This window comes from Rhipicephalus sanguineus, chromosome 11 (assembly GCF_013339695.2).
Source record: "Rhipicephalus sanguineus isolate Rsan-2018 chromosome 11, BIME_Rsan_1.4, whole genome shotgun sequence".
Lineage (NCBI taxonomy): Eukaryota > Metazoa > Arthropoda > Arachnida > Ixodida > Ixodidae > Rhipicephalus > Rhipicephalus sanguineus.
In genome coordinates this window covers 141,677,224-141,688,691 of record NC_051186.1, presented here as the reverse complement: position 1 = coordinate 141,688,691, position 11,468 = coordinate 141,677,224, and the positions used below count along the sequence as shown (strand labels likewise).

Sequence of the window (11,468 nt, the reverse complement as noted above, 5' to 3'; positions counted from 1 at the left end):
ACCCAGGAAGCCTTCGTTGAAAAGAGTTGTCGACGGCGCGGTTTTGTGTGCTCACGTAGCCAGCTATGTTTACATAAAAAAACACTCTGGGTCCCGCCTCCCTCGGCGCTCTCTGAAACCGACACTGCGATCGACTGGGCCCTATAAAACCGTCTCCAAATAATTAACGGTCGCACTCGAGCAAACGAGCTTTCCAGCCGTGATAACGTGGGTCGTTAACTACTTATTGCAACAGAAAAAAAAAAAAAAACAAGATGCGAAATTCGCCGAAGTGACACTGGTCAAAAATCCACTATCTTCATCATGACAATATTCCTGATGTTGACTCGTGAATATTGTTACCTGCCATGGTAGCTTAGCAATAGGCTGACTCGCTGCTAAGGCCGAGGGCGCGGATTTGATTCCCGGCCACGGCGGCTGCATTTCAATTGGAGCGAATCCCCCCCCGCCCCCCCCCCCCCGAAAAAAATTCTGGCTGCGCTACTGGCAAGGATACTTCACTCATTTGTTTCAACTATATTAGGGTACGAAAACGAGAAATTAGGCACGCATGTCCTCGTCATTGCATATTCCACCACGCATTACATGCGAACGTGCCGACGGTGAAAGTGCGCAATTTTGTGCAAAGAGAAGCGTTCCAGCATCAAAAAAAGAAAAAAAAAGAAGAAACTTGTAGCTGCTTTCAGTTTCAAACGTGGCCTCCGCAATTGCATGCCACAACATAGTAGTACACTATACCACAACGGCACGCAGGGACTAAATTGCGGAAGCAACGTGTCAAGAAATAAACATTCTTCTTGGGATGCAGTAAAGGCGAGCTCCCCGCACTACTGGCGTGTAAGCCGCGTTCAAGGAACCTCCTTGGCTGCATTTAAATTCCCTAGATATTAATTTTAAAAAAAGTCTACAGCTGAGCTAGTTGGTAAGTGTTCATGCCATGGAGGAAGGAAAACTCAGGAGAGGCCCTATCGTATCCCAATGCATTGCGAAAAGTGTGGCGGAAGTGACGTCAGATTTATGGGGCAAACAAACCGGTATGGGGCAAACAAAACAGCAGACGCCCCGCGGCGTGCTCTCCGCGGTGGTTCGCTTCTGCTCAGATTTGTAGTCCCGGCGTAAACTTAGCGCGTATTGTGCGGTTTGCACGTAGTAAAACGTTGCAAGCAGACGTTTACCAGGCTGTTCGTGCGTGGCAGGCCCGAGCGAGCGTTTTTGTGCTACAGAAAGTACCGGTACGTGCCGTAATCAAAAACATTCAGCCCCTGCATCATTGTATTCGAACTCACCTAGCAGTGACTTACGCGTTCTACTGGGCTTTAGATCTCTCTTTTCCGTTCTCGTAGCCCGATTGCCCGATTAGCGGTTGTGGCGCAACGCCAACCTATAGTTGACGTAACTTCACGTCGAAAAGAGGACACCGCTGAATTGTATAGGCGATCGTGCACGTAAAGTTTGTAATTCCAGTGCGCACACAACACAAGCACGCAGCGAGCGCACACCGAACAATACATACATCACGTAGTCCGATAATAACAACGAAAGTTTATTGCCCTTTCGTTGAACGACACAGCCTCTAAAACGCACGATGCCTTCAGCGCATGTTATGTACGGCGCGTCAGACGCCAAAAACAAAAGTTCACATGAGTTCTGAGTTGACAGAATGAGTAACAAGCAACAGAGCGCACATCCGAGAGCTTCGCACGCAAATACCATGCCTTAGTGATCAGCAATGAAGCGAACGTATACGTACACATGAAAAGTGACACCCGGTACTGTCCGCGTGCACGCGATTTGCACAGGGTATACGCAACAGCTGGGCATTGCGTAGCTTTCCTAAAGAACACACACAAAGAGCAGCATGCGTGAATTGACTACACCGCTCGCACGGCAAAAAAAAAACAAACAAACAAACAAAAAGGCTGCAAAGTTTCGCGATGCGCGCATGCGCTTGCAAACATCGAGACGGAAGTCGCGAAATGTTTCGCTGCGCCTTCGCTAGGAGGCAATGCGGGTGTTTGCGATGTGGAGGCTTCACGAATGTGACGTCAGGGCCTCTCCTTAGTTTTTCCTTCCTCCATGGTTCATGCTAAAGAGACAGGGCGTGCGAGCACGGCCACAAGAGAGAAGTCAAGACACCACAAACGCCGTTTGTGGCGTTTGTGGTGTCTTCACTTCTCTCTTGTGTCGTACAAAATGGCAAAATGAGGCTAATACATGGGCAATATTCATGCTTAGGAGACAGGGCGTATTTAAAGCCCCTCCATGAGTTTTCCGCCGACCAAAAATGCGGCAGAGGACGCGATGGAGGGGCTTTAGGCGTATTTTGCCATGTATTGGTATTGGTTGTATCGCGTGCGTAGGCAGCGCCGTCCGCCGTAGTGTTGGCTTTGTGCAGTGTCCTTCTACCAACGTTTGCCTTCTACCAAAAAAAAAAAAGAAAAATTCAGAACATAGTGGGTAACGATGCAGTTTTTTTTCCTTGAACTTTTTTGTTCGACTTGGAAAAACAGCAGCTCTGCGGACGCACGTACACTTTGGCGGAAGTGACGTTAGTGCTGCACGGTGGTTGCCCTAAACGAACACATAATTTTTTTGTGTTAAAACAAAAAGTATTGTAAATTAGTAATATTGTCAACTCAAAGCCTGCGCATATTTAAAATAAATTTAATTTTAGTTTTTATAATAATAAAATGAGAACGTTTTAATCAAAACTTGCACTATTATTTCGCTGGTTTTTGCACCAGTGTAAGCATGTGACCACTGGTGCTGCCCTCGTGCAGAAGCAATGAATTTCCGGGTTTGTTCCGCTAGCAGTCATGGCGGTGCGCTGTCTTGTTTTGTAATGGCCAGCCTTGCGTGTTGTGTGCCCGTAGAATGTAGACTCGCCTGCGCGTAACCGTTTGTTTTGCCTCGTTTTCTCAGCGCGCACCTCTGACAGCTCAGCATGGCGACCAAGAAGAAGGCGCTCGAAATGCGCCGTAGCACGGCGGCGCAGTTTTTCATGGACGAAGAACAAGTTGAACAGAAATCCACCAGCGACCGGGTGATTGCATTTCTTGTTCACATACGCGTTCACTCGCTATGTTTGAGTGAACAGAGGTCTTAGGGGAACTTGTGTTAATGGCTGGAATCGTGCGATCTACGTTGCGTTTGGCGAACGCGTTCAAACGCGCTATCTGACAAGTGCCACGGGTACGGCCGTGTTCGATGTCACTCATTTATAAAGTAACGCGTTAAAAGTATACAATCACTGCATACTGCCAGTTCTAACATATGGTGCTGATACATGGAGGATAACAAAGCCACTAGAGAAAAACTTGAGAACCACGCAGCGTGCAATGAACGTAAAATGATAGGAATAACATTAAGAGACCGGAGGACTGGCAGATGGGTCGGGGAACAAACAGGGGTTGCAGATATCCTAGTTGATATCAAGCGAAAGAAATGGGCCTGGGCTGGCCACGTAATGCGTTGGGCAGACAACCTGTGGACTGTAAGAGCAACAAAATGGTTACCAAGGGATGGGAAACGCAGTTGAGGAAGGTGGAGAGTTAGATGGAGTGACGAAATTAAGAAGTTCGCAGGGACATAAATGGAATCAGCTCGCACAGAATAGGGTAAACTGGAGATCATTGGAAGAGGCCTTCGTCCTGCAATGAACTAAAACACAGGCTGAGAATGATGATGCTGATGCTCTTGACAGTTAAGTCATGACGGTGTTGCACACTTAAACGTGGTATGCTTACAGAACTGGATTTTGTACTGTAACAAACCACGCCGACATACTCATTCATGCGTTTACATCGATTGAGGAAGAAACGCCGTATGAGTGTGTGGTGTTCCAACGTGCAGGTTTAATCTGTTTACTGTGGATTGGCTTATCGGCTTGCCGTGGCTAGTGAAAAAAAGAAAATCTTTAAAGGATGTTGAGCCATTGTGGCAAGTGCTGGAAGGTTTGATAGCTTACGGTTCCCTTTCGTCTACTTTTCAGGTTGTCGAACTCATCAACTTTTCCTCATTGCATCATAGTATCAAGGACCATCACAAAGTGAACAATCTTCGCCAGGTTCAGGAGCTCATAGTCTACAAGGAGCCGGACCTACTCGACAACTTTCTCGATGTGAGTTTCATTGCACATGTACACGCACACACATTTGGACAGCAGGAGCATGTGCATAATGTGCAACAGCAGAAAGCGTACACAATGCACACTAGAGTAAAAACGTGTACAGCATTTTACAGTATTTTATAAATGGCTTACATGACGTCACTGAAACCACCGTGTTGGAGCACCAGCATGTGGGTTCTTTCATTATTTATGCACAGAGGTGTTCCTGCCACGTAGTTAGCCCAACTTGTTTGACGCAAAAGCCACCATCATGGAGTGTCTGTACGTCCAGAAGCTGCGCCCATGACGTCACATGCAAGCTATCTATACGTCAAGTGGACCAGCAGCATGCAGATACAAATTGATTTGCATTGCAACACACCTATTCAGTGCTGCAAACATAAGTGTCGATGACTGTACTTAAACTTTGCTGCTTCAATATTTATGTATTGCTTTCTAGTTACCTTATTTTATGTGTGGTTCTCTGGAGATTGTTATGCTCTTTGTGATATTTTATTCTGACATTATGATGTGTAATTCTTTACAGTGCTACAATGCTACTTCAGTGTGTATACGGAGATGCCCTTACATGTGCTCTTTCTTTTTCTTGACTGCAAGTTTTACTTTTTCAGTAAAAGCAAGCCCACCCCTGCCTCTAACCTACTAGTTGGGCTGGCAGTTTTAAATAAAAGTAAACAAAATAAAATGCCGAAGCGCTTCAGACCCAGGGATAGGATCACTGTAAGCGCGTAACGATGTAGCACTGTCTTCGAGAAATAATATGTCGCTAAAGAGGGAAAAGCTAGTGCAGGACTTTCTAAGTTCTGCGTGCACTTGTACTTCATTTAAGACTTCTAAATGACACCAATGACTGAAAGTGAATACAGTAATTTTGTGACGGCCGACATGGTTTCCTTTTCTGACTTCTCCAGGAAATGCTCGCGTTCCAAAACGACCGGTCATCGGAGGTCCGAAAGTTTGTCGTGGGATTCATAGAGGAAGCATGGTAAGAGTCGCCGTTGACATCCACGCCAAATATTATGCGCGAGAGAGACTTAACGCTGTTGCACGTGCTGATTGTTATCACTTTTCTTCAGCAAACAAGATCCGGACATCTTCCCAAAGGTCCTGGTCAATCTACGCATGATGTTTCGGGACGAAGCAGTCGCGGTGCAGAAGAGGGTCATTCAGGCCACCACGCAGCTGTACAAAGTAAGTTTTGCACAACTGTCATTACTAGTGGTGACTTGCTGAGGTAGAAGTTTCTACATTGCAGTTGTCATCGGTGCTGAAATAATGTCAACTAAAAGAGAGACTACGCACCTGAGGAAACCGAGTCATTTGCAGTAGTGCTGTAATCACTGATTGGGAAGTGACATACAATGCATGAATTTTGTGTGCGGGTGTGAAAAGGCAAAAGCTAGATGATGACTGTTCGGGTGTCACAGAATGCTTGCATAGGCAAGAATAATGTATTTACTGTACCAGGCCTTAAAAACCTTTTTTTTTTATCCTGATGTTCACGTTAACGATTACTGTTTCATTAGGATACCACCGTAGGGTTATACTAAAGTACCGTACAAAATTGTAGATTGTAATTGTGCAGTGGGTTTTGCGAAAAGTTAAGATAAATTTTTAAGATTGAAATCACATGTGTTTATTACATTAGTAGTATTTGTGATTTTGTCAGTGCTAACCTATTTAATAGGGACGTAGTGACTATTTCTTATTATATTACTAAAATATCAATACTTTTATGCCCTTTTAGGTGGCACTACGATGGATATGCCAGGCCAAAAAAGTTGATGATCTCATGGAAACATCTTGGGAGTACATCAGAAGCCTCAAGAACGACATTGTGTCTCTTCTGGACTGTGACAATGACGGGCAAGTTGTTGCTTCTCTTTTATGTTGTTTGATCATTACAACTTATTCAGTCGTGGAGCTGTAATTTATTTGTGACAGCTCGTATTGCAATCTGAATTATTGGGATACATTAGCTGTGATAACAGGAGCCCTGTTTTCACCACTTTCATCACCTCTGACAGTTGATGCCTCAACTATAAACGAATCTCGTTGAGGTGTCAATTTATGTGGAATCCATTTCAGCTCTACCCACAACTGACGGCATGTGGAAATTGAGGTTAGATAGCAAATGTGAAGTGGACTTGTGTAACTGTGTAATAGAAACATTTGCATTGTGAGCCATTAAGAGTCGCTATTTGCATGACTTTGTCCTCTGGTAGTTGACACCTCAACAATATAGGCGTCTCACTGGGATGTCAACTATGCCAATGACATTTTAACTCTTTTCACAACTGTTGCATGTGGAAATTGAGATAAAATAGCAAATGTGATGTGACTTGTGACACTGTGTAATAGAGAGATTTGCATTGTGGGCCATTAAGAATTTCTACTTGCATCACAAGTGAGTCCAGTTTTACGGAGATCACTTCCATCCCTATAATGCCAGTGTATTGTATTTAAAGATCACTTGCAGTTCGTTAACATGTACCAAAATCAAGGGGGGGGATTAACACTTCACCTCGTCAGATTGCAACTGTCATTACTGAGAACAACCGAAATGTGATACTTCGCTCAGTAGCAGAACATCATATTTGCTAAACCTCTGCGGCTTGCTGCTGATTCCGTGGCATTGGATTAAAGGCCACAACATGAAAAGCTCCATACATGTGCAACTGCCAAAGACTCATTTCTTGTCATATCATATTTCCATTTCAGTATCCGGACGCATACCATCAAGTTTATGGAAATGCTAGTCATACTGCAAACTTACCCGGTAAGTTGTTTTTATTGCACTCATAATGCCTAAAGTGATTTGTATCTAATTCTTATCACATTTCATCTGGCTATTTTTTAAAAAGATTTTTATCATGCAGACATTTTTGTTACCATGGATCACTCACCATCCTTTCTTATGTCAGTATGTTGGCCCCGTGCTTCGGGGCTTTCCAAAATTTTCCATAAAGGTAGTAAAAATGTGGGTTCATTTTGTGATTTTATGAATGCTGCATTGAGTTTTACAAAACATTATTTCCGTTTGCAAAAATCTTCCAGGTGAGTCGGTCTCCAAACCTTCATTTGGAAGTGTTGTGATGGTTTAGCAAGTTTCAACTAGCTAACAAGTGTAAACTTGCTTCACCGAAGTTTATACAGACAACTACCCAATAGAGGTGAAAGTGCCGGGAGCAAGGTTACTGAAAATGTCGCTGTTTCAGAAAAAAATAAAAGCGTTATTTTCTTAGCAGTCTTAGCTGTTCCAAGCTTGCATACTGTGGCTAAAGGCAATATCTAGGCTAAACATAAATTGTGAATAATAAAATGCTTACGTATATTCCATTAAAACCCTGTGCTCAAAACATTTTTTCTAAAGACGCTATTCTCATCTACTTCCTTCTTTCTCTGGAATATCCACTGTATTCTTGCAATTCTTGAAATTCACATGTTCCCAGACTTGCCGATAATTGATTCTGTTATTTGTCTTTCCTTGCCGCGACTTTAAATGCAGGACGGTGACAGTCCAAAGAAAACGGGCAACGACTTTGCTCTGGACGACGTTCCATTGATGCTCAAGTTCATCAAGCCTCGCAAGTTGGAAGAGGAGGCAAAGCAAGTCTTCGACGCACTCGTCGTGTTCCATGGGACTCCGCACATCTCAAGGTAATTTGCTTGCATCATGGCCAGCTTAGATGTAGTAGTACTGCAGGCCACAGTTGACTTTCATTGGCTCCATCAGGCAGTTGGATGTTACTTGCTCTAATTGTTAACAGGACGTAAAAGACAGAGGGGGCTTAATTCATTCACTGGTGCCTGTTTTCATGTGACCATGTTGATCACGCAGATTTGTTGATCACGACCATGTTGATCAAGCAGAAATATGTATTGGAAATAGGGACAATATGTGCGGTCATATTGTATACTTGACCACATCGGGAAAGGAACTGTACTGTGACAGTTCTTCACTTCAACTCGCATGCCTTCTTGGTATGTAATGGTGTATAGGACAGGTTATTTTAGAATTGTGTGCACTGTGAGGCACCATTTTTCTGCATGCTGATGCCACAAAAGTTTGATGTACGTAAGCTGTACATGGGCAACCTCAGGTGTATAAATGCCTTGTCATATTAAGCTAGCCTAATGTGTAAGCTGAAGGCTCTACTGCATAAAATAAATTTCTTGTTTAGTAAGACAAAAAAACTGCCTTTTAAAACAAAAGATTATTCACAAGCACCATGGACCTTTTTTTTATTCAATATTTCAGCATCAACTTGATGACCTGTATGCAAGCTCTGGTGCTTATTGCGAAGCACAGGTCGGAGTTCATGTCAAGAGTCATTCAGGCACTGGAATCGCTTCACGGTGAGTGTTTCGTGCATGCGACCTTGGCCCATGATTTCAGATGCAGTGCTAATTGTAGTTAGTGTATGTCGCACGCATAGGCATAGATTCCCATTTTCCCAGGAAGAGGGAGAAGGTCTAAATCAAATGGGCATTTGGGGACACACCTAACGTAAATCAGTCACTCTGTTTTCCAAAATCTATAACTTTACCCACGCAAAGTTCATTTCAGCAGTGTACATATATGTAAAGCAAAATGCAGCTGGTAATAGGCCGTGCCATAGTTTGCAGCCTTGGGACTTCCCTGCCTGCCTTTGCAACTGATGTCTGTAGTCTTAGGGATTGCTAATACAATTGAGCTTCACCGCTGCACGTGTTGAGATGCAGTAAAAAGTGCCTTTCACACGTTGGCCTAGTCAACAACCCCATAACTGCTAAATCCAAGTTGGGCCACTCACAACCCTATTGTCTCGGGCTAAACTGGTTCGAACTGTTTCATAATGAAGTGGTTCCACTAAGTTGACAGAACACTCGTAACTAACACACTGGTAAAAGGCAGGCAGTGGTTAGCTTACGAAAGTCGCAATATTCAGGTTTACAGCATTCAGTTTTAATGTACCGGGGCACTTCTTGAAGCCTGGAATACATTTGTTTTTGTTGTTGCACAAATTAACCTATGCACACTCTTCGTCTGGTGGCACCAATTTGCTGACATGTATATTTACGAAATTTCAGCTAACCTGCCACCAACTTTGGCCAAGTCCCAAGTGAGCAGCGTGCGAAAGCATCTCAAGGTAATGAGGGAACACTCCCAGTCTTCAGTTCATATTGAACTTCCTGTCGTTTCTGTCACAATGTTGCATTAAACGTTTGACAAAGGTCCAGCTAAGTATGGCAGATTCATCTTTGTGCTTTCCCAAGTTCTCTTCGAGACTGTGAATAGTACCAGGCTGGGTGTGATGATTATATTGTTGTGGTAATGACGTGTGCTCAGCATTGTGTAGAACAGACTGTTGCAGAGACTTATCTTGGTATTTGTTGTTTGTTTGCAGCTTCAATTACTAATCCTCATGAAGCACCCCGCTGCTGTTGGACTATCATGGGCAAATTAGTACCCTCCTAACCGATCTTGGAGCAACACCTCAGGAGGTACAGTACCCATTTTTGATGTTTTGCAGAGGTTCGTTTGACGAACAAGTGAAAGCAAGCAAAGAACAGATTGCCACAGTTTCATGGAAGCTGTCAGTGAAAGTGGTGACTGCATTCTCTGTAAATTTTGGCGTAAGTTTGACTTCACAGCCACTGCTTGGAAGCCGTCCATTCGCCACTGCTGAATGTACAGGGTGACCGGTAAACACGGTAATGCTAAAAAGCACCCATAACTCTTGACAGATAAACAAAGGGAGATCACAATTATTTTATTTGAAAGGTCATTCAATTCTGCACTCAAATTTTAGTTTCCAAAGTGTCCACCTTACACTTTGATACAGGCTTTGAAGAGTCTCGTGGAAAATTTTCAAAATATCCGTGACGTATTCCGGAGGAATTTTGTCCCACACCTTTGCCAGAACACGCTTCAGCGATTCAATGGATTTCCGCTTCGCTGCCGGTCGTTGATGCAACCTGTCTCCGGAAACCGTTTGATGACGCGATGGACCTGAACATGCCGCAATCTGATCAATTTCGCCATCTGTGGAATCGCCGTGCCCTACTTGCGGTGGTCTACGACTATGTGGCACAAGTTTCCAGAGACTATTTTTCGTTTAAAAAAAAACATGGGTCATCGGAAACAGTAACAATGCCAGTATTGTATCAAAAAGAGCAGTGTACACAAGTTGAATAATGTTTCTGGTAAAAGATGTGAACAATATACTAAAATAAAAAATAAAATTTTAAGTGCGCTACGTTACTTTTTGGTCACCCTGTATTCGCACTGTTTCAGATCTCAAAGAGCATGCCCAAGCCGGACGAGATCAAAAAGCGAGCACGCCTCATAGAGGAAGGCACAACAGCCGCACCTGGAGGTGCCTCAGCACCGCCCAGTGTCAAGCGAATAAAACTTGAGGTGAGCATCATTGTTATTTTATGCCGCAGCTGTTTCGTGCAGTTTCGTAGCTACTGTCGTGCAGTGAAGGCCAGCAGGTGATGGCAAACTCGGTGTCGGCCAGCAATCACCTGCGTCAGAATCCTGAATTTTTGCGTTGAAACATCACTTTATTCAGGTGCTCTTAGTTTTGTTTTAACACACTGCAGGTCGATCGTGGCCCATGTGAGAGTGGGTCATGAACAGGTTTTGTTTGTTAGAATAAAGCGGAATCTTCGATAGTTGTCAGCAGTGGTGAAATGTCACTATGATAATAATATGGAAAATTGGTGTAGTACAAGGAAATATGGAGTAGTACAAGGGAATAAGGGGTACCATAACAGACAGCAGTGGCTGGTAAATTGTTAAATTTTTTCTATGAGAAATGGCTAATAGGAAGAGGGACTATGTTCTTGTTTTGTTTTTTTTTCCCTCTTTTTTTCTTTTTTTCTTGTTTTTAGAACCTTGTAGGATGAAAGAACTTATTTAAAGTGTGCACAGCCAGGCCTAGTGCCGCATGTTAACCTCATGTAAAGCACCTTGATCAAAGGCGGCATTTTGGTCACGAAACTTCCTGGGCCTTGGGTGTTTCAAAAATTAACCAAGTGGGGAGGATATTTTTAACACTCTAGTGACCAATTTCTTTCTTCTCGTCAAAGGCCGAAGAAGAGGAGGAAGAGAAAGAGGAGGAGGACACCTCACCAATATCGAAGGCAGCCACCAACACGGCCATCGACATCACTGCTGAAGATGGTGCCGCGGCTGACGACCGTCAACGTCACCGACGTCGTCCTTGTGAGCATGGTGAGTGTTTGCTTTCTGGCCTTCTTTACAAGAAGCCTTTTTGTTGCTTTTTCTCATTGTCACAAGCCTTTGCTGAGTGTGCAATGTGTGAGACGAGAGTCACCAATACATTTT

General features: G+C 43.7%; 1 protein-coding gene across 1 annotated transcript in view; it reads left to right on the top strand.

The window, feature by feature from the left end:
* Nucleotides 1-2,797: 2,797 nt before the first annotated feature.
* Nucleotides 2,798-11,468, top strand: part of LOC119374845 (symplekin-like) — a 12,733-nt gene continuing 4,062 nt past the window's right edge. The window contains exons 1-12 of the mRNA XM_049411267.1: nucleotides 2,798-3,043; nucleotides 3,992-4,120; nucleotides 5,041-5,114; nucleotides 5,206-5,320; nucleotides 5,877-5,995; nucleotides 6,851-6,908; nucleotides 7,638-7,789; nucleotides 8,391-8,488; nucleotides 9,203-9,261; nucleotides 9,520-9,570; nucleotides 10,410-10,532; nucleotides 11,210-11,354. Coding sequence (XP_049267224.1) covers nucleotides 2,945-3,043; nucleotides 3,992-4,120; nucleotides 5,041-5,114; nucleotides 5,206-5,320; nucleotides 5,877-5,995; nucleotides 6,851-6,908; nucleotides 7,638-7,789; nucleotides 8,391-8,488; nucleotides 9,203-9,261; nucleotides 9,520-9,570; nucleotides 10,410-10,532; nucleotides 11,210-11,354 — 1,222 coding nt within the window. The 5' untranslated portion in view covers nucleotides 2,798-2,944. The remainder of the gene's footprint in view (nucleotides 3,044-3,991; nucleotides 4,121-5,040; nucleotides 5,115-5,205; nucleotides 5,321-5,876; nucleotides 5,996-6,850; nucleotides 6,909-7,637; nucleotides 7,790-8,390; nucleotides 8,489-9,202; nucleotides 9,262-9,519; nucleotides 9,571-10,409; nucleotides 10,533-11,209; nucleotides 11,355-11,468) is intronic.